At 40.6% G+C, this 27,320-nt stretch overlaps 1 protein-coding gene across 6 annotated transcripts in view; it reads right to left on the reverse strand.

Annotated features, from left to right (window-relative positions):
- Positions 1 to 27,320, reverse strand: part of SRGAP1 (SLIT-ROBO Rho GTPase activating protein 1) — a 165,792-nt gene that overhangs the window by 13,928 nt on the left and 124,544 nt on the right. For 2 of the 6 annotated variants that reach the window (XM_073651664.1, XM_073651665.1), the window contains exons 8-16: positions 25,332 to 25,433; positions 23,368 to 23,565; positions 23,169 to 23,259; positions 22,970 to 23,059; positions 21,993 to 22,020; positions 19,187 to 19,220; positions 16,299 to 16,359; positions 16,088 to 16,165; positions 7,256 to 7,390 (exon numbers count right to left, since the gene is read on the reverse strand). In XM_073651664.1, coding sequence (XP_073507765.1) covers positions 7,256 to 7,390; positions 16,088 to 16,165; positions 16,299 to 16,359; positions 19,187 to 19,220; positions 21,993 to 22,020; positions 22,970 to 23,059; positions 23,169 to 23,259; positions 23,368 to 23,565; positions 25,332 to 25,433 — 817 coding nt within the window. Of the gene's footprint in view, positions 1 to 7,255; positions 7,391 to 16,087; positions 16,166 to 16,298; positions 16,360 to 19,186; positions 19,221 to 21,047; positions 21,151 to 21,992; positions 22,021 to 22,969; positions 23,060 to 23,168; positions 23,260 to 23,367; positions 23,566 to 25,331; positions 25,434 to 27,320 lie in introns of all 6 variants that reach the window. The other 4 variants (XM_073651663.1, XM_073651662.1, XM_073651667.1 and 1 more) reach the window with 3 other exon arrangements.

Raw genomic sequence — 27,320 nt, forward strand, 5'->3', positions numbered from 1 at the left:
TGCAGGAAAAAGTAAGACATTTCGCTTGGAGTACAGAAGATATCCTTTTTTAAAGACTTTTCTGTGGAAGTCCAGTGGAAAAGATCCCTGTTCTTGGACATAAAGTAAAGGTTGAGGGCCTTGGAGTACAATACTCTATGATCTACCCTGCAAACCAGAGTAATTGCCCTCGATTCTACTTCTTATTTTGAAACCTTGAGATGGCTGGACGCTCAAACGCCAGATTCGACATGAGGCCTTGTGAGCGAAAAAGCCTTAAGCCTCTGTGAGTAACACTGGTTCTGTGGTTCGAACATTGAGTGCTTTAAATATATATGTCTATAATTTTTTCTCCTGACAGGTTTAATGTGGATTTTTTTGTTGAATATGTGATTTCTTTAATTCTGTTTGTTCTGATCAGGCTCTTAATGCAGCTGGAACTGAAATGGAGTGATCAAAATGTAGATATTTGTTTATTTTTTTCATTGTCCCATCCCTTAAGGCCCCGTCACACTAAGCGATGCTACAGCGATCCCGACAACGATACGACCTTTCAGGGATCGTTGCTGCGTCGCTATGTGGTCGCTGGTGACATGTCAAACAGTCAGATCTTCCCAACGACGCAGCAACAATGCGGCGACCCGTAGCGACCTGTATAACGATGCATGCCTATGTGTGTCTGAGTCGTCAACAAGGTCGTTGGTAAGGTGTCAAACACACCGATGCATGCTACCCAGCGGGACCTCAACGATCAAAAAAAGGTCCAGACCATTCCGACACGACTAGCGATCTCACAGCAGGGGCCTGGTCGCTGCTAAGTGTCAAACGTAGCGAGATCGCTACTGAGGTCGCTGTTGCGTCACAAAACTTGTGACTCAGCAGCGATCTCGCTAGCGATCTCGCTTAGTGTGACGGGGCCTTTATTGATAAGGGTAGGATTACACTGGTTGGAGGAAGGAAAGAGAGGGGTTTTTTTGGTTGGGTGGGGGCGTTTGGGCTATCTGATATGCAAACCTGCAAATCTGTGGTTGGCTTGGAAAGTTACAAGATCGGAGCCCAGGAATCTACTTCACTTAATGGGATACTGGACACGGTAGTGACTGCTAAAACTACTAAAGGCCTTATCTCTATTATGTATAATTCTTTGTTATTAAAGATCCTGGGAGACCTTCTGGCTACAATTAAACCTAAATGGGAGAGAGATGTGGGACTAATTACTCAAAAGGAGCGGGAAGATATTATGGAGTCAAAGATAAATACGACTCAAAGAAGAGCTCAATTATTTCTTATACATAGATTATACACAACCCCTAAAATATCATATAGGATGGGCCTTAGCACAGATGATAGTTGTCCACGTTGCGGTGAAGATGGGGCAGATTTGGTCCATATGTTTTGGTCCTGCACCCATTTGGCTGGGCTGTGGGAAGATGTGGGCAGACTGGTTTCAGAGGTCTTTAGCATTCATATTTCTCTAGATCCCAAGGTATGTGGGCATGATTAGAGGTTTTGCCCATTGAACATTGGCAATAGCAACAGTTTTGTATCAAAGCAGAAAGACTATAGCTAGGCATTGGCTGGCAAATACTGCACCTTTAATAGAAGAGGTGGTGAGCTGTTTGAATAACACTATTCTAATGGAAAAAAAGGGTTTATATCAAAAGAGGGTTTATATCAAAAGAGGGGCTACTGCTAAATTTGGGAAACAGGGGGGGGATTGAATTAAGCGCCCAATGGTGGTATCGGAAGAGCTGGCCAGAGACATTATTTTCAAATCACTTGTTCTTTAATAGTAATATACTATATGTCAGACAAAAGAAATATAACGGTTTCTCAGTGTTTCATATTTATGTGGTTCATGTACTATATTGGTAAGATTATTTTAAGAAAATTCAGATGGGCAAGGAAGGGGTGGTAGGAGTTGGGGTTAAAAAAAGGGGGAAAAAATTGAATCCTGTAATTGTTGGACTACGTACTTTGCTGTAAAACTAATCTATAAGAAATGTTTCTGTTTAATAAAAACGCTGTGATTTAAAACCAGACATTACTTTGCGACAATAGATTCTGTTCAGGAAATCTGTTTTGGCCATCTGGGTGCTTTACTATAGTACTAGATCAAGTATGGCAATATATCAAGCACAGCCCATGCTCAATATATCAGAACCAAAAGACTGCACTATGTCAGCTGAAACCTTAGAACCTTTCAGTAAATGATCATTTCGGAAAGGTAAAATCCAGCAAGGAAAGGCTACTTCTGGGAAGGCCTGAAACAAAGCGTTCTGGGGAAATGACTGCACTGAGGAAATAAAGCTTTTCGGTTATTTAATCTTTATTACATGGCAAGATGCTGCACGTGGGGCTGCCACCAGCAAGACAGCAGATACGTGGTCTAAGATTTCCCTCTACTGCAAATTCGTGTTAAGTAATGATTAAGTGTTTCTGCTGTGTACTATGCTAGACACCACATTGCCTGCTGAACACTCGGCTTCTCCATGTGTGGCTCCTGGGAATAAAGGCTCCTGACTGCAGAAAGATATAGTGTCATTTCCTGAGGTGAGAAATTCAACACCAAAGAATGTAAAGAATAGTCTCTTATAGCTGGGGTTTAGTCTTATTTTAGCACAGATAGCTTTATAGGTTATTGAGATTAAAACATTGCCCTTGAATACACGGAATAAATTAATAATAAAAAATATAATATATGATACACTGTAACAGAATTCACTCCGAGTAGAGTATGCATTTACTAGTAGCACGCTAAATGGGAATGGGAATTTAGGTGTGTTTGGCAGAGGGAAAGGTGTTAGGTTCTGGCTTGTTTTAATGTTTATTAGGTACCGTATATCACCAGAAAAAAAGTTAGTGATTCCAAGTCCAAGCACAACACAAGTAAGAGGGTCTCTATGGAACCTACAGCTACTCAATAAAGTGTGACCGCAGTTAGCCCCAATATCCCACTTCCCCATCACAGTTACATAAATTACAAAAGGGAGACCTGTAAAGATTTGTTTGGCAAGCTCCTTGCACTGCAGAGCCAATGTTCACCTTTATTCTTACTACCCCAAGACCATAACATGGACAATTTTAGTATCCATATTATTTATTTATTTTACTCACTTATATAGTGCCATTAATTCCACAGCGCTTTACAGATATCATCATCACTGTCCCCATTGGGGATCGCAATCTAAGTTCCCTATCAGCATGTCTTTGGAGTGTGGGAGGAAACCGGAGAACCCGGAGGAAACGCACGCAAACACGGGGAGAACATACAAACTCCTTGCAGATGTTTCCTTGGTGGGATTTGAACCCAGGACCCCAGCGTTGCAAGGCTGCAGTGCTAACCACTGACCCATATTAGGTCCATGGGCTTTATAACTCGAACTAACAGGGATTTGGGATTCTGTTAATTCAGATTAATAGACTCACAGGCAGGCTAGGATTTGCAGTTGTAATACAGATGCCAAAATGAGATACATTATGGCCATCTGAATATGATCTAACTTTTTAAAGTGACTGTCATGAGAAATCTTTAAAAAGAACATATATTGTAGTCTAAAACTAATGAAAGCACAGAGGAGTACCCATACTACACCCAAGCCAGTGTTCAGGTGATCTTAAAATCCTTTTCCCCATACACATTTGATAAAAGCCGGAAGAAACTGCCAATTTCGTCAGAATTGGATGTCCCTCTAATATGTATACAGGGCTCCCAACTCTCCCAGGATATATTATGTTGGAGGGAAAATGGATCTGGCAGCTGGAATTCAATTACCCAATCCTTTTAGTCTGTGCGCAGATAATCCATTGCTAGGTGGTTCTGGTTTATGCGGCTCTCCCAATAACGGCAAAAACGCAAGCTCCCTCCCCAATCACTTTAGAAAATAGTTGCTTGAACGACAGTTTGGTTCAGGGCCGGCTCCAGGTTTTCGTGGGTCCAGGGGGAGAGAGTCTTATTGGGCCTCTTTAACACATACCACGATTCATGATGCACAGATACGGCAGAGAAATCTAGATATAGTACAAGGCCAAAGATTTCACTTACGTCTTACATTACATGATATCTATTGTAAATTCTACAATAGCTCAGAAACTGGCGAATTCTCTCAACGCACAGTGCAGACCAGACAGTATAGTCCTCCGTACAGTATTATGGGCCCCATATATTGCTCCATACAGTATAATGAATTCCATATAGTGCTCCATACAGTATAATGGGGCCCGTGTATTGCTCAATACAGAATAATTGGCCCCATATAATGCTGCATACAGAATAATGGGCCCCATTTAGTGCTCCATGCAAAATAACGGGCCACATATAATGCTCCATAGATAATAATGGACCCCATATGATGCTGCATACAGAATAATGGGCCCCATATAACGCTCCCATACAGAATAAAGGCCTCATATAATGCTCCATACAAAATAATAGGCCCCACATAATGCGGCATACAGAATAATGGGCCCCATATAATGCTGCATACAGAATAATGGGCCCCATATAATGCTGCATACAGAATAATGGGCCCCATATAATGCTCAATACATAATAATGGCTCAGCTGTCCAAGCACTCCTGTGTTCTTTATGAAAGAGCCGCTGCCAGACATCTGTGGCGGCAGCTTATCTCTTAGAGAACAAAAGGATTGGCAGTCCAAAATCGAACATGCAGGGTCCTTCTTCGCACGGCATAGTAGTCTGTTGATAATTGGGAGGCTCCCCAATACACATTACACTGTCAGCCTAAATCTGTCGATATCATGGGTTCAGACCACAGTTAGACTAATGTTTTTATATGGTCACTTTGTTATCTTCTGATCGCTAATAAAGATTAATTGCATTTCACAATTTTTGACTTATCTGGGCTTTTATGGTCGGTTTTTCTCCACCCACGTTTTCACCGACTGTCTGGTTCCCTTCGCCATCACAGTCCTATAATATCATGTGTATTCTTACAGTGTACTGCATAGTTGCAGGTTTTTAGTATTTACACATTTTCCACATTTATTATTTTTTCCTTGTGCTCTTCACGCTGTTATACTAATGAGTCTCTTCGGTCGACGTGGGACTAATGTGCATTTTCGGACGACATGGGATTAATGGGCGTCTTAGGACAACGTGGAACTAATGTGCATGGGTGCCTTTAGATAGTTAATAGAGTATTCTGAGGAGATCCACATCAGTCAGTGACTTTTCTTGAATAAAAGAAAAATGACCACAGCCTTTCCTGTATGAGAATTTATTAAACAAACAATTCCCTTAAAACAACCTTTAAGACCCCTGTGCGTGTGATATGGTTAGTTTAAGTCTCTAAATAGGTATTAAGTGGATATAGGTTTTGTTATCTAAAAGTTAAACAGAAATAAATACCCCATTAACCTATTGGAGTTTCCAAGGGCTGCAGGATTTATCAAGGCAAGAATAGATTGAAATTTACTTGTAGTTAAATATCTTGGAAAGCCAAATAGAAACACTAAACGCAGGTGTGAACAGAGCCCAAACCATTTAAGCACCTAGCCGTAAAGCTAAAAATTCACCAGGAACACACCACTGTTGAAACAAACAGAAATCACTCTTCGTCTTTCAAGAATTTCTACCAGATGTTAAGGAATGTCATATAGTCAAGCATTATTGGATACAAAATGGCTTGTAATTTTTTATTAGGGAAAATAACAATATGAGAAGAAGTCCCCATCACATGAGCACATGTGAACTGTACTGCATGATGTGGATGGTGAAGTATACCTCCGATGTATGTCACAGTATAGTCATATAGTCGCCCATAGACTACCATGCTTTAAAAAAACAAAGAAACGAAATGTCCAGCAACACCTTGTACTGCTTCAGTCTCCTAGATCTTTCCCAGTGTATATAGCAAATTGGCAAAACTAATTTTAGCTTAAAAGCCTACAGGTATCAACTTAAAGAGGTTTTCTAACTTTTCCACCAAGACCCGTGGTCGTCAGGTATGGCAATGTAAACTCTTGGACATTCCACAATAACAGAGTAGAAGAAGGGGCACATGCTTTGCCATTGTCCTGAAATGGGAAAGCACTGGAGGTTCAGTACCACAGTCTACAGAGCCAAAGAAGAAGAGGAGCCAGTTGATTCTTCCAGGCCAGTACTGCTATGGAATGAAATCAGACTTCCATGTCCCGGAGAACTGCACCCTGGACATGTGCCCTTTTGTTAGTGTTTGTTGCTGAGCTCTGCGGAGCTATACTTAGCCCAGCATTTCCTCAGGATTTCCACAGTATAGTGCATTACACTTCATCAACCCAGTGCCTCATGGGATGAATAAAAAATAAAGGGCAATAAAGGTGATCTAGTAACAGAAAACAATTGAGTAACTGAGTGCAAGGGTTAACCTGCCTTCTATGGCATCCATATAGCTGTTTACCATATGACTAATCCCAAATGTGAATGGAGCCTTAGGCTTTCAGATCCGATGCTCATAAAGCATATTTTGCAGTTTGCATTTTAAGTAATCGTACAATGGACTTCTATGCAACGTGGATTTTTACAGAGGTAAATTCAAGTCCATTCTTAAAAAGGAAACTGGATATTAACCCTCTGGTCACACCTGTATGAACATGACTTCACCTAAAGGACACTACAGTTCCGTGGAATAACCCAAGCTTTGTAACCATCACCCTGCATACTGCTGAATTAGGCTTCAGGCAAGAGGTGAAAAGTACAGCCGAAACACAATATCTAGAATTACTTTTTTCTGATTCTACATTAGGTAATTTTAGGTTTGCGGAGCTTCTTATTCATTAATGACAATCTAACAGCTACGTTTTTAGTTGTTCTTCCAGTAGAAAACTTTCTCCGTCCTTGATATTTTCTGCTCCTGAATCTAAGCAGCACTTCAATCCCGATAACTCAGAGAAGATCAGAGTAAAGTGCAAGCTTGCCATGCCTCGTAGCTGCCTGCCTGAACCTGATCTCTACATGAAAGAGAAGACAATTACTGAAGTGTATAAAAGCCTCTATTATGCCTGCAGGAATGTTTTCCTGCTGTGTTGGCCACAAAGAGTTATACATAATCATGTTGAAAAAGGGAGCGGTCCCAGCTGCGATTATGACTAAACTTTCCTCCAAGAGTGGCGCAGATGTGAGACAAATTGCCTTCAAGACATGTAGTAATTCTTTTCCTCTTCCAGGAAATGCTGGTCAGAATAGAGAATGGCTATCATGAGGAAGAAGGGTGGAGGTTTTAGTGAAATAAGCAAGGAAATGGAAGACTTTCTGAGGACAAAAAGATGACTTACGGATACAAGATATCAAATCGTTAAATCTTTCCTTGGGAAAGAGTGGGTTTTCTAAGCCTCGGAAGTACAGCTTCAGGACACCAGCCACAGAGTTGATGTCATGATTATTTTGGTCGTCTGTCAAAGGGTCCTCTCCTGTAAAAATGCATATAATGACCAGGTTACCATTGCGCTTTTCTAAAGTAAAAGACAGGGAATATCCAAAATTATAGACTGATGCCACTATAAATAGCAAAAATACTTATTTTAAAGAGCAAACATACGATTAGGTTTAACAATAGCTTAGCAAATTTATAAATTACATAGTGAATCTAAAACGAGAAAGACCTCCATGGACGTAACTAGAGGTTCATCTGACCACATGGGCAAGTCTTTCTTCAGAAACCCACCTATGAGAACCACATGGAAAACATTGAGCTTTTAAAGCAGAGCATTTCAGGATTGCTACTCGAGAAAAGTTCAATATCCACCAACACATGTGTTTGTATGTATTATAGAGTAGCTCTCTGGTAGCCACAGCATAAGGTTTATTGTCCATCATAAACTTTATAGCTCCAGAACAAAAACAGCCTTCCTTCAGTTCAAATGCATAATATAAATAGTCCTTTCTTCAGGTACAATGAACAAAGTAAATGTAGCAGCCTCACAAATCTCAGTATTACAGGCAAAACTAACACGAGAAGTATTAAATGCGTTCACCAGACAAACACCTCTGTTCAGCTCCAGCACAACTTCACTCTGCTGAGCTAACCCAGCTGCTGTTATTAGGCCTGTAAACCCAGAGCTGGATTATGGGAACAACCTTTCCCACCCAGACTCTTTTGGTTGCTCCTAAATCCTGGACTCAAAATCCAATATAATTAAAAATTCTCTTAGTAACTTGGTGATACTAGTACAGACATTACACTACCGAGTCCAACCACCTCGGTGACATATCTTCCATCCAGGACCATAGCTCCTGCTTTCTTACAATGTACAGTGGGGAAAATAAGTATTTGATACACTGCCGATTTTGCAAGTTTTCCACCTACAAAGAAAGGAGGGGTCTGTAATTTTTATCATAGGTACACTTCAACTGTGAGAGACAGAATCTAAAAAGAAAAAAAAAAAACAGAAAATCAAATTGTATGATTTTTAAATAATTAAATTGCATTTTATTGCATGAAATAAGTATTTGATCACCTACCAACCAGCAATAATTCTGGCTCTCACAGACGTGTTAGTTTTTGTTCAAGAAGCCCTCCTTCTCTGCACTCATTAACTGTATTAATTGCAACTGTTTAAACTCGTTAACTGTATAAAAGACACCTGTCCACATACTCAATCACATTCCAACCTCTCCACCATGGCCAAGACCAAAGAGCTGCCTAAGGACACCAGAGACAAAATTGTAGACCTGCACAAGGCTGGGATTGGCTACAGGACAATAGGCAAGCAGCTTGGTGAGAAGGCAACAACTGTTGGCACAATTATTAGAAAATGGAAGAAACACAAGATGACTGTCAATCTTCCTCGGTCTGGGGCTCCATGCAAGATCTCGCCTTGTGGGGTAAGAATGATTCTGAGAAAGGTCATGAATCAGCCTAGAACTACACGGGAGGACCTGGTCAATGACCTGAAAAGAGCTGGGACCACAGTCTCAAACATTACCGATAGTAACACACTACACAGTCATGGATTAAAATCCTGCAGGGCACGCAAGGTGCCTCTGCTCACGCCAGCACATGTCCAGGCTCGTTTGAAGTTCTCTAATGACCATCTGGATGATCCAGAGGAGGCATGGGAGAAGGCCATGTGGTCAGATGAGACCAAAATAGAACTTTTTGGTATCAACTCCACTCGTCATGTTTGGAGGTAGAAGAAGGATGAGTATAACCCCAAGAATACTGTCCTAACAGTGAAGCATGGTGGAGGAAACATCATACTTTGGGGGTGCTTTTCCGCAACGGGGACAGGACAACGGCACCGTATTGAAGGGAGGATGGATGGGGTCATGTATCTCAAGATTTTGGCCAACAACCTCCTTTCCTCAGTTAGAGCATTGAAGATGGGTCATGGCTGGGTCTTCCAGCATGACAATGACCTGAAACATACAGCCAGGGCAACTAAGGAGTGACTCCTTAAGAAGCATTTCAAGGTCCTGGAGTGGCCTAGCCAGTCTACAGACCTGCACCCAATAGAAAATCTTTGGAAGGATCTGAAACTCAATGTTGCCCAGCAACAGCCCCAAAACCTGAAATACCTGGAGATCTATATGGAGGAGTGGGCCAAAATCCCTGCTGCAGTGTGTGCAAACTTGGTCAAGAGCTACAGGAAACGTTCTGTAATTGCAAACAAAGGTTTCTGTACCAAATATTAAGTTCTGCTTGTCTATTGTATCAAATACTTATTTCATGCACTAAAATGCAAATTATCTAAAAATCATAGAATGTGATTTTCTGGTTTATATTTTTAGATTCTGTCTCTCACAGGTGAAGTATACCTACAATAAAAATTACAGACCTCTCCATTCTTTGTAGGTGGGAAAACTTGCAAAATCAGCAGAGTGTATCAAATACTTACTTTCCCCACTGTATGTATACATAATATACACAGAATCAATCTATCTATCTATACATACACAGAATCTATACACATACATATACATTATATATATATACACATATACATATACACACAAACATACGTATTTTCATGACTATGAAAATTGTACTTTCACACTGAAGGCATCAAAACTATGAATTAACACATGTGGAATTATATACTTAACAAAAAAGTGTGAAACAACTGAAAATATGTATTATATTTTAGGTTCTTCAAAGAAGCCACCTTTTGCTTTGATGACTGATTTGCACAATCTTGGCATTCTCTTGATGAGCTTCAAGAGGTAGTCACTGGAAATGGTTTTCACTTCACAGGTGCGCCCTGTCAGGTTTAATAAGTGGGATTTCTTGCCTTATAAATGGGGTTGGGACCATCAGTTGTATTGTGCAGAAGTCTGGTGGATACACAGCTTATAGTCCTACTGAATAGACTGTTAGAATTTGTATTATGGCAAGAAAAAAGGAGCTAAGTAAAGAAAAACGAGTGGCCATCATTACTTTAAGAAATGAAGGTCAGTCAGTGCGAAAAATTGGGCAAACTTTGAAAGTGTCCCCAAGTGCAGTTGCAAAAACCATCAAGCGCTACAAAGAAACTGGCTCACATGAGGACAGCCCCAGGAAAGGAAGACCAAGAGTCACCTCTGCTTCTGAGGATAAGTTTATCCGAGTCACCAGTCTCAGAAATCGCAGGTTAACAGCAGCTCAGATTAGAGACCAGGTCAATGCCACACAGAGTTCTAGCAGCAGACACATCTCTTCAACAACTGTTAAGAGGAGACTTTGTGCAGCAGGCCTTCATGGTAAAATAGCAGCTAGGAAACCACTGATAAGGACAGGAAACAAGCAGAAGAGACTTGTTTGGGCTAAAGAACACAAGGAATGGACATTAGACCAGTGGAAATCTGTGCTTTGGTCTGATGAGTCCAAATTTGAGATCTTTGGTTCCAACCACCGTGTCTTTGTGCGATGCAGAAAAGGTGAACGGATGGACTCAACATGCCTGGTTCCCACCATGAAGCATGGAGGAGGAGGTGTGATGGTGTGGGGGTGCTTTGCTGGTGACACTGTTGGGGATTTATTCAAAATTGAAGGCATACTGAATCAGCATGGCTACCACAGCATCTTGCAGGGGCATGCTATTCCATCCGGTTTGCGTTTAGTTGGACCATCATTTATTTTTCAACAGGACAATGACCCCAAACACACCTCCAGGCTGTGTAAGGGCTATTTGACCAAGATGGAGAGTGATGGGGTGCTACGCCAGATGACCTGGCCTCCACATTTACCAGACCTGAACCCAATCGAGATGTTTTGGGGTGAGCTGGACCGCAGAGTGAAGGCAAAAGGGCCAACAAGTGCTAAGCATCTCTGGGAACTCCTTCAAGATTGTTGGAAGACAATTTCTGGTGACTACCTCTTGAAGCTCATCAAGAGAATGCCAAGAGTGTGCAAAGCAGTCATCAAAGCAAAAGGTGGCTACTTTGAAGAACCTAGAATATAAGACATATTTTCAGTTGTTTCACACTTTTTTGTTAAGTATATAATTCCACATGTGTTAATTCATAGTTTTGATGCCTTCAGTGTGAATGTACAATTTTCATAGTCATGAAAATACAGAAAAATCATTAAATGATGTGTGTCCAAACTTTTGGTCTGTACGGTATATACAGTCATATGAAAAAGTTTGGGCACCCCTATTAATCTTAAGCTTAATGTTCTATAAAAATTGGTGTTTTTGCAACAGCTATTTCAGTTTGATATATGTAATAACTGTTGGATACAGTAATGTTTCTGCCTTGAAATGAGGTTCATTGTACTAACAGAAAATGTGCAATCTGCATTCAAACAAAATTTGACAGGTGCATAAGTATGGGCACCTCACTAGAAAAGTGACATTAATAGTTAGTAGATCCTCCTTTTGCAAAAATAACAGCCTCTAGTCGCTTCCTGTAGCTTTTAATGAGTTCCTGGATCCTGGATGAAGGTATTTTTGACCATTCTTCTTTACAAAACAATTCCAGTTCAGTTAAGTTTGATGGTCGTCGAGCATGGACAGCCCTCTTCAAATGATCCCACAGATGTTCAATGATATTCAGGTCTGGGGACTGGGATGGCCATTCCAGAACATTGTAGTTGTTCCTCTGCATGAATGCCTGAGTAGATTTGGAGCGGTGTTTTGGATCATTGTCTTGCTGAAAGATCCATCCCCTGCGTAACTTCAACTTTATCACTGATTCTTGAACATTATTGTCAAGAATCTGCTGATACTGAGTGGAATCCATGCATCCCTCAACTTTAACAAGATTCCCGGTGCCGGCATTGACCACACAGCCCCAAAGCATGATGGAACCTCCACCAAATTGTACTGTGGGTAGCAAGTGTTTTTCTTGGAATGCTGTGTTTTTTTGCCACCATGCATAACGCCTTTTTGTATGACCAAATAACTCAATCTTGATTTCATCAGTCCACACGACCTTCTTCCAAAAAGAAATTGGCTTCTCCAAATGTGCTTTTGCATACCTCAGCCAACTCTGTTTGTGGCGTGCTTGCAGAAACGGCTTCTTTCGCATCACTCTCCCATACAGCTTCTCCTTGTGCAAAGTGCCTTGTATAGTTGACCGATGCACAGTGACACCATCTGCAGCAAGTTGATGCTGCAGCTCTCTGGAGGTGGTCTGAGGATTGTCCTTGACTGATCTCACCATTCTTCTTCTCTGCCTTTCTGATGTTTTTCTTGGCCTGCCACTTCTGGCCTTAACAAGAACTGTCCCTGTGTTCTTCCATTTCCTTACTATGTTCCTCACAGTGGAAACTGACAGGTTAAATCTCTGAGACAGCTTTTTGTATGCTTCCCCTGAACAACTATGTTGAATAATCTTTGTTTTCAGATCATTTGACAGTTGTTTTGAGGAGCACATGATGCCACTCTTCAGAGGAGATTCAAACAGGAGAACAACTTGCAATTGGCCACTTTAAGTAGCTTTTCTCATGATTGCATACACCTGGCTATAAAGTTCAAAGCTCCATGAGGTTACAAAACCAAAAAAAGTGCTTTAGTAAGTCAGTAAAAAGTAGGTAGGAGTATTTAAAACAAGAAAATGATAAGGGTGCCCATACTTATGCACCTTTCAAATTTTGTTTGAATGCAGACTGCACATTTTCTGTTAGTACAATAAACCTCATTTCAAGGCAGAAACATTACTGTGTCCAACAGTTATTACATATATCAAACTGAAATAGCTGTTGCAAAAACACCAATTTTTATAAAACATTAAGCTTAAGATTAATAGGGGTGCCCAAACTTTTTCATATGACTGTATATACATACACGAATATGTATACATCTATAAGCAAACTGCGGCCCACATAATAAATTGTGTGGATAGAGGGTCTAGAGAAGAGATTCGACGCTCATCTCCACACAAACGTGCCTACTCCAAACCATATATAGTGCCTACAAGTAGTATTCAACCCCCTGCAGATTTAGCTGGTTGACACATGCGGAATTAACTTGGCATTGTGACATTTGTACTGTAGATCAGCCTGGAAGTGGGAAATGCACTGCAGCAAATGTTTTTTTTTTTAAAACGTAAAAAGTTAATTCAGAGTGTCATTTATTATTCAACCCCTCAAACCACAAGAATTCTGTTTGGTCCCCCTAAAGTATTAAGTAGTAGTTCAGGCACCAAGAATAATGAACTTCACATGTGTGGATTAAAGATCTCTTTTGCCAGCCTTTTCTGACTATTTAAGACCCTCCCCAAACTTGTGAACAGCACTCAGACATGGTCAACATGGGAAAGACAAAGGAGCATTCCAAGGCCATCAGAGACGAGATCGTGGAGGGTCACAAGGCTGGCAAGGGGTACAAAACCCTTTCCAAGGAGTTGGGCCTACCTGTCTCCACTGTTCGGAGCATCATCCGTAAGTGGAAGGCTTATGGAACTACTGTTAGCCTTCCACGGCCAGGACAGCCTTTGAAAGTGTCCTCCCGTGCCGAGGCCAGGCTTGTCCGAAGAGTCAAGGCTAACCCAAGGACAACAAGGAAGGAGCTCCGGGAAGATCTCATGGCAGTGGGGACATTGGTTTCAGTCAATACCATAAGTAACGTACTCCACCGCAATGGTCTCCGTTCCAGACGAGCCCGTAAGGTACCTTTACTTTCAAAGCATCATGTCAAGGCTCGTCTACAGTTTGCTCATGATCACTTGGAGGACTCTGAGACAGACTGGTTCAAGGTTCTATGGTCTGATGAGACCAAGATCGAGATCTTTGGTGCCAACCACACACGTGACGTTTGGAGACTGGATGGCACTGCATACGACCCCAAGAATACCATCCCTACAGTCAAGCATGGTGGTGGCAGCATCATGCTGTGGGGCTGTTTCTCAGCCAAGGGGCCTGGCCATCTGGTCCGCATCCATGGGAAGATGGATAGCACGGCCTACCTGGAGATTTTGGCCAAGAACCTCCGCTCCTCCATCAAGGATCTTAAGATGGGTCGTAATTTCATCTTCCAACAAGACAACGACCCAAAGCACACAGCCAAGAAAACCAAGGCCTGGTTCAATAGGGAAAAAGTCAAGGTGTTGGAGTGGCCTAGTCAGTCTCCTGACCTTAACCCAATTGAAAACTTGTGGAAGGAGCTCAACAATAAAGTCCACATGAGACACCCAAAGAACCTAGATAACTTGGAGAAGATCTGCATGGAGGAGTGGGCCAAGATAACTCCACAGACATGTGCCGGCCTGATCAGGTCTTATAAAAGACGATTATTAGCTGTAATTGCAAACAAGGGTTATTCCACAAAATATTAAACATAGGGGTTATATAATAATTGACCCACACTTTTATGTTTAAAATTTAATAAAATTCAACTGAGCAACATAACTTTTTGGTTTGTAAGATTTATGCTTCTGTTCATAAAACCTACTCTCGTTTGCAGTTTGAAGGCTCTAACTTATTTGCATCTTATCAAACCAGCTAAATCTGCAGGGGGTTGAATACTACTTGTAGGCACTGTATATATATATAAATAGGAGGACTATTGAGTATAATGGCATAAGAAGCTTTATTTCATAAATAATTCATTTAAAATAGGTACATCACATCAGAAATATGAGATATTATAAAGACAGAGACATGCGGGCAGAAGTCCCATGTCTCTGGCATACTAGTGCAGGGATAGAGAGACAGGCATGCCTCTTGAGAAAGCCAAGGGTAATCACCGGCGAAACGCGCGTCGATGCTCTCTCTTGCCATTGTCCCGTCCCTGTGCTGTTCCTCTCAGACTTGGGTCCTCCTTTACTGGATGAGTGAGATGTAATTTAACTTTTGTGGTAGAGTGGGCTCTATGAATCTAGCATAATCGCATATAAGCCGTTTTGATCACTTACCTATCTCTCTATCCCTGCACTAGCATGCTCTATGACCCCCGTATGGACCCTCTGTAGAGGTTAGCAGCATAAATTGGGACTTCTGCCTGCATGTCTCTGTCTTTATAATATCTCATATTTCTGATGTGATGTACCAATTTTAAATGAATTATTTATGAAATAAAGCTTCTTATGCCATTATACTCAATAGTCCTCCTATTTATATATGTATATATCTATGCATACACAAATGAACAAAAACTATCATACCACAATTCTATCACTTTAGTAAATCAATATGCAATAAGCTTGTGTCTGTTACAGCTATAGCATATGACTAAGGCCAGACAATCAATGTGTTACTACTAGTGATGAGCGAGTATGTTCTGTTAACCCTTTCGCCGAGTATGCTTGGGCCGAGCTCCGAGTATTTACAGCTGCTCGGTGATATGGTTGAATCGCTCCCGTGTGCATGATTTGCGACTGTTTGATAACTTTATTACATGTGAGGAATGTGTAAGAAATAGACATTCCTCCCATATAATAAAGCTGTCAAACAGTCACAAATCATGCACACGGGAGCGATTCAACCATATCACCGAGCAGCTGTAAATACTCGGAGCTCGGCCCAAGCATACTCGGCGAAAGGGTTAACAGAACATACTCGCTCATCACTAGTTACTACTACAATGAATTTTGACATCAGATTCGTGATCTGTTGGTGAGCCACCTTCATTGCTTACTATATATAACAAATTTCAAATCATGAGCTAAAAATAATCAGTTCTCATCAGTGATAGGCTAGATAACTGTATTTTTTCCTAGTATTAAAGAAGAAAAGGCCAATATCTTACCTCTTTCAAATGCATTTTTTATATCATTCACCTCTACCTGGGAACCAGAAACTCGAAATATACCCTGGTGTTGAAGTGCTGAGGAAGATGCAGAGAAGAAACACATTACAAACATTAAAGTGACTGCAAGTCTCAACCAACACAGAGATTATATAACACTGTCATGGGTCAGTGAATATTTGAAAGACTCAAGAACAGAAAGGCTTCTTACCATACAAGTTAATGAATCTAATGCAGCTTTCCACGATCAGGGGGATTATTTGCCCAGATTCCTACAGTGATAAAATGGAAAAAAAAAATGAAAAAAAATTGAACTCTTTGTCAGACACCTAGCAGAAAAGGATTAACCATTTTGTTTCTCGGACTAAACATTTATGGATAGCTGGGCTCAGTGCAGTGTCTATCATCTGTACAACTGCAAAGTTTATAGTGTGCATAAAATACACCTTTATAATAAAATGATCCCAAATAATATATTTAGAGGCATTGATGCGTTAGAACAACCAGTACAATTAGTTTTGCAACCAGCATTTCATCAGGTTAAAGTCATGAAAGGTTACTGAACATGGTAATAAATAAATTATTGCAGAAATAGAGATGCTGGAAATTCTAACTCTACATTGAGTTGTACATATAATCTACATATAACCTTAAAGGGGTTCTCCAGCAATATAATACTGATGACCCATGCTTTGAATAGGTCCTCAATATCAGATTCCTGGGAGTCCAAAACCTGACACCTGAGTTGAATAGAAGCAGATTTGCATTAAACCAGCAGTGGCCGAAGCACATTGAATGGCATTGTAAACTCATGGAATGTAGCTGCAAGGCACATCGGGCTACCACCAGAGCTTGTAACAGCTGATTGGCGAGGGGTGCCGTATTCGGATAACCACTGATCTAATATTGATGACCAGTACTGTGGCTAGGTTGTCAATATTATATGACTGAAGAACCCATTTACGTACATGTTTTTAAAGGGGTTGCTTGGTCTTCTGCTTAAAGTCAGCTGTCACTATGTGTCACTCTATGACATCTGAACCCTTAAAGTACGTGCACCGCATGCTGTCAGGAGCAGGTGGTCACATGACCACAAGTATGTGATTTGCATACATATAGTCACATGCCGACTAGACATGCTCAGCATCACTCAATAATACAAGTGAACTCAGCAAGGCGGAGTATGTCTAGTCGGAATGTGGCTGGAAGAACGTGTGCTTTAAGGATTTAGAATTCTGCAGTCAAATAGAGTGACTACAGACTTTTAGCAGAGTAAAAAAAGAACAATCCTTCAATGTTATGGACTACTTCTACCACACTGACCTTGAGCCACATCATGTAATATAGCACATTCTCATCTACAGCTGCATTCACAAATGTGCTGTTGGCCAAAGCCTCATCTATAGTGAGAAGAAATGTAAAGGGAATATGTCAGCAGATTTTTGCTATTTAATCTGAGAGCAGCATAATGTAGGGGCAGAGAGCCTGACTCGATAGATATGTCACTTATTAGAATGTGTGCTGTAATTTCAATACAATCAGTGTTTTATCAGCAGGAGATTATCACTAGAGGACTGGGTCTCACATGCAGGCAAGTCAGGCTAATCTGTGTAACTCTGCCCCTACCACTGATTGGCAACTTTCTGAGAATGTAGTTTACACAGGAAGCTGCCAATCAGAGGTGAGGGTGGGGTTATACAAACTCAGCATTCTGACCACTACTGCATTTACATTAGAGAAAGTACTGACTATCAAAACTACACCAAGCAGCCCAGTAAGTGATACATCACTGGAATCCAGCTCTCTGCCCCTAGATCATGATGTTCTCAGATTAGATAGCAAAAACCTACTGACAGATTACCTTTAACATGCACAATCCCTTCTTTCTCACCACATCTGCTTTGGAGGGAGTCAGGTCACTTCCACACACATTAGATGGTTAGATGGTCCCAGCAAAATCAGTGTGTTCAGCCAACAGTACATGGGCACCTTAGGTTGTTAGGGATGTGACTAGTGTTGAGCGAGTATGTTCTATTAACCCTTTTGCCGAGTATGCTCGGGCCGAGCACCGAGTATTTATAGCTGCTCGGTGATATGCTTGAATCGCTCCCGTGTGCATGATTTGCGACTGTTTGACAGTTTTATTACATGGGAGGAATGTGTAAGAAATAGACATTCCTCACATGTAATAAAACTGTCATACACTCGCAAATCATGCACACGGGAGCGATTTAACCTTATCACCGAGCAGCTGTAAATACTCGGAGCTCGGCCCGAGCATACTCGGACAGAACATACTCGCTCAAACCTAGATGTGACACATTGATTTTTGGAGGAACCAGCATAATTCTGAATGGAGCCATAAACTATAGTCCCGAGATCAACACAGGACAATAAAGCACAGCATTTTAGAGTTAGTCAAGTTATAGATTTTATATAAACTGTAAAATGATGAATGAATATTAGCATAGAATGAAATGGGTTTTACACACTTCAAGGAAGTAGAATGGAAAATAAACATTAAAAAAGCCACGCTATAGTTAGAAAGATTCACATGCTGTGGATGGAAATCTCTGACCAGGGAATGTCTGCATACAACATGTACATCATAGTATACACACACACATCTCCATCGCAGTATAGCACTTTTAGGTTACTATTGAGGGCTTCAACATCGTTCTAGGTCAGACGTTCTCCACGCTGCGGGTAGATGGCAGAGATTGATGTATCCTAGTTCAACAACACCAAGTTCATTTTCTTTACCCCGTGTAAACAGTAAAGCCAGTACCAGGAAATAGCCTGTGCAATGATTTAGTAGATTTTCACTGAATTTATGGGTTTTATGCTTGCATGATAACAGGCTTTCAAATTGGATATTTTTTTTCACCGTGGCTATGAGAAAAACGCTGGGTGGGAGAGGGGTTTGTAAAAGTCACAACAGCTCATAAGCTGCAGTTGCGATGGAAAAAATGCTTATATTTTAACCTCCCCCCTAAAACATTATGTATAATACGATGTTGAGTGCAAATATTCCCTTGTTCAAAAGACGACTGCAAAGCAAGGTGCACATCATGAGGTTACCGTCACCAATAACAATACCTGGTGTCTTGTGTGTGAATTCCTTCTTCCCCGACTAGAAGCAATATTAGAAATACAGGACAGAAAAAGAAGCAGAGAATAAATCTAGTGAAGGTCCCAGATGGAATTTAGAAGTTTTTACTGATTTCATAGTATAGCGTTCCTGGGGGAACAGACGAGATGGCGTAACACCCTTCATCAGTGCACTGTAGCAAGGTGTTATTTTCACCGCAGTGAACTCTTCTGATAGATACTGATGTGGCGTTATTAAGAACGGCAGAAGGATCTCTCTATTTTCACGTGTCACACTGTCATTTGGCTCAATGAGGAGAGCATCACATTTCCACCCAAATTTTTCTGTTCTTGTATTATTTATCCAAAAATCCTGGTCTCATGAAGAGAGCCCATGTCTGTATGCTTTAATTAGGGAAAATGGACGTCAAAAAGGGAGTTACTTTGCTAGAAGGAACTGCTCTCCACTCTGGCCAAGAGATGAGAGTCTGGACCATAGAATGTCCTCCATTAGAGGGGTTATCCAACATTAAGAAATGGTTATAAATGGGACCTGTCACCAGGTCAAAAGAGGCCAGGTGTGCTCTTATTTTATTACCTGCTGTTTTCCTGAGTATGCAGTTTTTTTGTATTTTTTTAAATCTGCCATAAGGTTCCAGAGATATGGGACTTTTAATTTAACGCTGCTTATTATGGTCTTTATAAGGGGGTGCTGCTCACCTGGTAATATTGCAAAGCACCCTAAAGACATGCTCCCAGAGAATCCTGTGAGCCACACCCCATTGGTGAAGACCAGTAATAATAGTACTAAATAAAAAGGCCCAGATAGAAAGAAAGAAAAGGAAAAAAGAAGGAATGAAAGAAAAGGAAAAAAGAAGGAAAGAAAAAAAGAAAACAAAAAAAGAGAAAAAAGAGAAAAAAAAAAGAAAAGAGAAAGAAAGAAAAGAAAAAAAAGAAAGAAAAAAAGTGACACACTAAAGAACAGTGACTAAAATCTGAGAAAAAGCTGGCCACTCTTGACCTGGTGACAGGTTCTCTCTAAAAATGGATGTCAGTCTTGTGAAATAACAAAAGTACCCATATTTACTTAGTCTCTCCACCAGTGATGCAGCGCTAACCCTCCTGTTGTGCTGCTGATCTTGGTTTACATATGGCCAGCATGTGACCTCTGCAGTCAATCAATGGCCACAGTGATCAAGTGCCACACTTCTGGTCCGTAACCGGAGACATGATGCCAGTTGTATGGCACATGGGCACTGCAGCAACGGATAGGCTGTAATCGTTATGTGCTGTCCACATGCAAACAAAACTGGGATTACCACAGGAGGATTAGTGCCGGATCACTGGTGGGCAGAGTAAGAGAGTATGGTTTGGTATTTTAGAATACTGCCAGTTGCTGTTATTAATGCTGAATAACCCTTTCAATTCAGAATTCCCTAAGAAGCTATATAAAACAATTAATTAGGACTGTACCTTTAAGCATTAGCGTATGAGCTGTCTGGATTATCTGCGGTACATTACAGGCTACACAGTTGAAGTTCAATGAAATCAGAGTCACTGCTGGATTTTTCCCTATGGCTGAATAACAGGAAGGCTCTTGAGGAAATGTTTCCGGCACTACACATTTCACTGTAACAAAGTTCACTGTATAGATGTCACTGTCTGCAGCTGACAAGAAGAATGCATAGTTTCTGAGGAAGGGGCTATACTTCCATCTCTCTGTAGACTCAGGAAGGATATTGATCAGAAGGGAAAAAACAGCCCACCACAATGTAGAATGTAATGCCGTTCCTCAGCTGCAGCGAGGCCCCGGCCATTACATTGAAAGCAGAAGGTACAGGTTAGCCCTCAGCATTACAAGTGCCAGTACCTGGATGAAGGACTCCAGATCCCCGTTAAACAACTTAGTAATGTATTGAGAAACGGGTCTGGGTTTCCTTTGTTTCTGGGGTTTAGGGGGTACATTTGGAGGCCTGAGAAAAGGAACATTATCAAAAAGTGACATTTCTGAAAATAAAGTACTAAAACACATCACCCACTATCGTGATTTCTAAAATATGTTCACCTAAATGAAGCAGTAATTCTAAGGCTCTGTTCACACCTGCATTTTAAATTACGTTTCTGTTTTAGAAACAGAATTACAATCTTTATGGGAAAGCAGATCCAATACAGAACTGAAGCAGAAGGGCACCACTGACTATAATGGGGCCGGCCTTGTTTTAGCTTATTTTGAAAGTGACAAATATGACGGATCTCATTAGAGTCAATGGGGCCCTTCTGTTTTCATTTGATATATTCTGTGACGGATAAATTTCCCACATGAATTCAATTTCTTTGTTCCTAAACCAGAACAAAGAAACACAACTCAACATGCTCACAGAGTCTTACTGGTGTGCAATTATGCTTCACTGGTATTTTTTGCCAAACTATTTTTTATTTCATTTTCAATAATTTCTTATAGATAACATATGATCTTCAGTTGAATATAGGAATTTAAGATGGCAACTTTAAAGGGTTGTCTACAGTGTCCCACTCGAGCACCGGACTGTGGGCATGTGAGGTGGCATTGATAATGGACAGTGGAATGTAAACTAGTTTGACTCTGAATTATTTTAGATGCCGATATCATTGCATTGTGTACGCTGTCCACATTGACATTATATGTGGCCGTTATGTGGTCATCCCCATAAAAAATAGAAAATTACAGGTAAAAATCGCCCCATTTACAGGCTTGCAGATATAACTGGTTTAGTAAAAATGGTTTATAGCTCAGGGACTAACAATGTAACTTTAGCCCAAGAAAACAGCAACGTACCTTGTAGTCATGTATTCTGCCCTATAGCCTGGAAAAAAATAGATATATAGTTTAAGGAATATGCCATAGCAATAGAGATGATAATTTCATGTAAAGTGGGTGTCACAATGGCTGGGTTTCCTGACGGCTTTTTCTACAGTATGCAGTAACAAAGCTTGCCTCAGGTATGCTACAAAACAAGCGTGATCAGAACCTCCAGGATTCTAGGAAATATGAATATCTATCATGATCATGAGTGCATTTTATCATCAGCTTTTACACTTTTTTTTAGAAACACTGCCAATTTTTGCTTTCATCTCTAAAGATTCAACTAAAGACAACGCAAGAAATGTAAGTGAACCTGCGGAGGTCTCTGTATGCCCTAGCAGATGTAATTAAATGGTGGAATACATAGTGTGTGCCTTGATCATTCAGGACAAGTGTTAGCCTCTGCAGTAGGTTCAATAGAGAACTTCAAACTGTTCTTTGCAGATTAAATCCATAATCCTTACTGTGATACACTGGTGGGAATATGAACGTTATTCACACTGCTAATCTTACATGCTTACAATAGCAGCTGTACTATGTTTTAGTGTACTTTTAGATTATAGTTTGTTTTTATCTAGCTGAATTATTTATATAAAAAAATCCCACTACTTTATTTGCTGTTATTTTTTTGCAGTTTGGATAATTTTACAAATAAACAATTTACTATGTTACAAAACAATGGCAAATAATTATCCACCGGAACCAATACTGTGATATTACAGCTATAATACATAGTGGCTACCAATCTGGTTAATGACAGTAAATTATACCAACAGGTGGTAATGTCAGTCACACACATGAAACTGTTATCGGTCAAACTATCAACTTCATCAATTACATTCCATGAACAAGAGGGGCAAACACGTCTTGAAGTGGCCCTACTCCTAAAGGGATCAGGCATGTTGAAATTCAACATGCCTAATCCTTCTTCTGTTGTGCAGAATGGATACCATTTGTATACTGGGAGAGAATCTGAGGACAAAACACCGCTCGTCTCTTAGATGTTCTCTTAATCCATGGGTGATGCACCTCGCTAGGCCCTGTAATAGGTATAACATAGTATCAGTCCTGCCCTGTGTAATGGATTGTGTACAGAATTAATAGGCTATAGACATTGCACTGGTGACTACCTAGCAATCACTGCCTTACCTTTGCCTTCCCCGAGAGTCCTCTGAAGCAGGTCATGCTTAGCCTGTAGTTTCGTGATGAGATTGCAACCTTCTAGATGTTCCCTAAATTTCTACACAGAAAACATGTTGGGTATTTTTTTTAAGAAATTTTAGTGCAGATATTATTTAAATGTAAAATAAATAATTAAACTGAAGGATAAAGTATTTTTTGCTTTTACCATAAAGTAGAACTGCTCCGTCTCTTGTTGGTTCGCTCTTCGTTTTGCAATACTGGGTTTACTTAAGTAGGTCTCAGATACTGTGGATTTTACCGACTCAGTGGAGCGGCTGTGCTGAAAGCATTCTGAAACATCATAGTCTTCTATTGTGACCATATCTTGGATGGTCTGGAGGGTGGCTTCTGAGGTTTTCTTTATCTGTAAAGTAAAAATATTACTGCTTCTGTACAGTAAAGCTGTAGCAAGGCTACCAATGCAAAATAGGGATTTAGAAATTTGTCAAATATATTGTTAAACACTGAAATTACAACAAGTAGTAAAAGTTGTGGAATTATAGAAATCACAGGACAGATAGATAATGATATGCAAATAATGAAATAAAAATGTCAAAATATCTTGATTTATTCAGTATCGAGAATGAACACCATGTTCAGAAATAAAACACACACTTATACTCATTGGTATACTATCAATAAAGTTATTAATAGTTGACTGAGGAATGGTCTGTCACACTGAATGCACTTGAGCACACAAATCATCAAGATCCACTGCTGGCAGCTCCTTTACAATTGCCGACCAATGACGTCCCAGATGGGAGACAGGTCCGAAGATGCTGCAGGCCATGGTAGCACATTTAGGCCACTCAAGCTGCTCACAGTAGCACGAGCAACATGCAGTCTGGTGTTGTCGTGATGAAAAACGGCTCCTGGGACACTTTGTAGAAACAGCTGTACCACCAGAATCATTCTCAAATCAATGTAATGCCGAGATGCTAGTGTACCTGGCCAAACAGTGGCTGTAGTGGTCATTACTGGCATGGAGGCTCACATTACTTAGCAGTGATAGCAGTGACACCGCAAGTGGCCACTGATTGACCGCATGTAAACAAAGACCGGGAGCGCTGCTGGGGGCCAGAATAGCTGACTAGTTTCTGGTTTTAGTATGAATTGAATAAGGATTAAGGATAAGATTTTTACACATCAGAACTGCAGGGAGGGCTCGGATCAGTGTTAGGAGAGTATGTTAAGTGACATAATTATCCAATCAGCTGCTAAATCCTGTGCAAGAAGGGAAAAATGTATCAAAATTCTGCACATTTTGCGTCACAAGTGACTTATGATTCTCACCATATTTATTATGCATTATGGACACTTTCTGCTCTTTGTCTGACAAGGAGGTGTGACATGATCTTAATGGGTGTGGCTTACTCTGGAAAGGGGAATGGTCCAACATTTATCAAATAGCATGAACCACTGTGATCGAGTAGACAGTCTTAGGAGGTGCCAGATTTAAAAGGGTTGTCCACTATTCAGACAACCCCTTTTTAAATACTATATTCTCTCACCATATGTTCACTTCCCGTATCGGGTCTCCCGAGGCCACACAACACTGTTCTGCCACGTGAGCCATGCAGACAAACAGTGGCCGCTTTTGAGCTCCTGTACTCTCACTTCCTTTAAATGAATCTTGGGAGGTGTGAGCACTGCAGCCCATCAGCAGCCGCTGATTGGCAGCACAGTTCAAGAGGCATAATGTCATGCGAGCCTCAGGAGAACCCGCGCCAGTAAGAGAGGCTGGTATATGGTGTCTTATTTTACAAGGGTAAATATAGTATGTAAGAAGGGGTTGTCCAAAAAGTGGACAACCCTCTTAAGTTTGCACTGTCTAACAATTAGTGTTGGTACTTATGCGCCATTTTGTTTTGGCCAATACAAAATACCACACCTGCAAGCAGGACAACAAGAGACCAAAGGGTGCTGTACTAGAACGTATGACAACTGCTTATAACCAAATGCCATTTATCACAGATAACCCCTCTGGATCCAGAGGAAGAAACATTTAATCATATCAGATATTTAGATTACCGCCAAATTAAAAGGTAACTGTAGCCTGGTATATAATCTCCTTTTTAGTAATATTTGCCGTACTCTTAAGATCCAGATCATATTATAACATGGTATTACCTCTTCACTTTCAATTTTCAGCGTGGCCAGTCGAGACTGAAGCTGCTGGTACCGGAGTATAAGTTCACCCTGCAACGGCTGCTGAGCACTAACTTGGCAAACCTTCATTCACAGGAGGAAAAAAAACATTTTCAAGTCAACGATGGGCACAGAATAATCCCAAAACCATGAAGAAGAGGGCTTCACAGTACTAGTCTGTCTCATCTGTTATACATTTCTTCCTCAACATCTTGATACAGTTTCTTAATATTTAAAGTGAACCGGACAGCAGAATTGACACCTATGAACTAATACTGCATTTATCTATTACAGACAACCTCATTGTATGGGACAAGTTCACAGCATATAGGAAAGTCTCACCTTGTCAATCTTCTTTTGCCATATATCCTAATGAATAGGTGTACTTCACATGCATGGAACGGTCCTGCCCAGTCTGCTGACAGCAGGCCTAGTGAGGTGTGAGATCTCTGAGCCGCCTTTATACTATCTTCAATGACTTTCAAATCCTGTCCATGAACACACTGCCACTTCAGGCACCTAAGGGAGGCTCAGGGATTTAATCTCGCCTCAGTGGGCATGCTACCAGCAGACTGGGCAGGACTGGTCTGCACATAGTACACTGGACTAGTCCTATTCATTGGAATATGCAGAGAAAAAAAGTTTCATAAAGTGAGAATTCGCTATATACGGTGAACTTGACCCACACAATGGGGTTGCCTGTAATCAGATTGAAAGGACAAATGCAGCCATGTAATTTGTTTATATGCGTTGACCCTACTGTCAGGTTTGCTTTAATAATTTACCATGTTGTGTTTCTCTCATGTTTTACCAGCAACATCTATATAATATCCTGATATACATTACAAGCAGAAATTTTGTTAAAATACCTATAACCAGTGTTTAAAAAAAAAACAAAAACCAACTTTAACCACAATGTTACATGTATGCACATGCCCAAACCAATGTACACTATATTAAAAGTAATGTGACGCACCTCTTAATCATTTAATTCAGGTTTATCCTTCAGTTCCATAGCCAAATGTGTGTGAAATAAAGTCTCTAGACATGCAGTCTGTCTGTACAGACATTTGTGAAAGAATGGCCCATTCTCAACAGCTTGTTACATACAAACATGGTAGTGTAATAGGGTGCCACCATTGTTACCAGTTAATTATTGAAATTTATTCTCTCCTAAATATAGATTAATATTTAAATAAGGATTTAAATATAGATTAAATCTAGATATAATAAGATATTAGACCCATGGTATATTAAGGGAAAGGTTAACTTTGCCAGACAGCATTAATGAGCAATGGGAAATGTGGTTTGTTCTTTTGTTCTATGATATAATTTTCAATAAAACAAGTTTTAAAAAAATAGTAACAAAGCAGGGTCTCCAAGTGCGTAAAAGTCACCAACTCATTAGCATTAACAAAAGTAGAAAATGTGTGTGGCGGGAGCTTCATGGCATGGGTTTCCATTAGCAGCTGCAATGCAAGCCTTACATTACCAAGCACAATGCCAGGCGTCAGATTGAGAGGTGTTAAGCATGCTGCCACTGGACTCAGAAAAAGTGGAAACGCTTTCTGTGGACTGAAGAACCCTGCTTCTATATGTGGCAGTCTGATTGACGAGTCTGGGTTTGGTTAATGCCAGGAGAATGTTACCTTCCTGACTTATTTGTGACAACCGTAAAGTTTGACGGAGGGGAGATAATGCTATTTGGATGTATTTCAGGGGTTGACCTGCTTCAGCATGCCAAACATTTTGAACAATTGTATGCTTCTAACTTTGTGGGAACAGTTTTATAGAAGGCCCTTTTCTGTTCCAGAATGACTGTGACCCTGTGCACAAAGCAAGTGCATAACAGCATAGTTGGGTAAGTTTGGGGTGGAAGAGCTTGGCTGATCTCACAGAGCCCTGACCTAAACCCCATCAAAGACCTTTGGGATGAATTAGAATGGGGATTGCTATCCAGGTCCTCTTGTC

Source organism: Phyllobates terribilis, unplaced genomic scaffold (assembly GCF_046119375.1).
Source record: "Phyllobates terribilis strain yellow unplaced genomic scaffold, ASM4611937v1 Scaffold_11__3_contigs__length_659146591, whole genome shotgun sequence".
NCBI lineage: Eukaryota > Metazoa > Chordata > Amphibia > Anura > Dendrobatidae > Phyllobates > Phyllobates terribilis.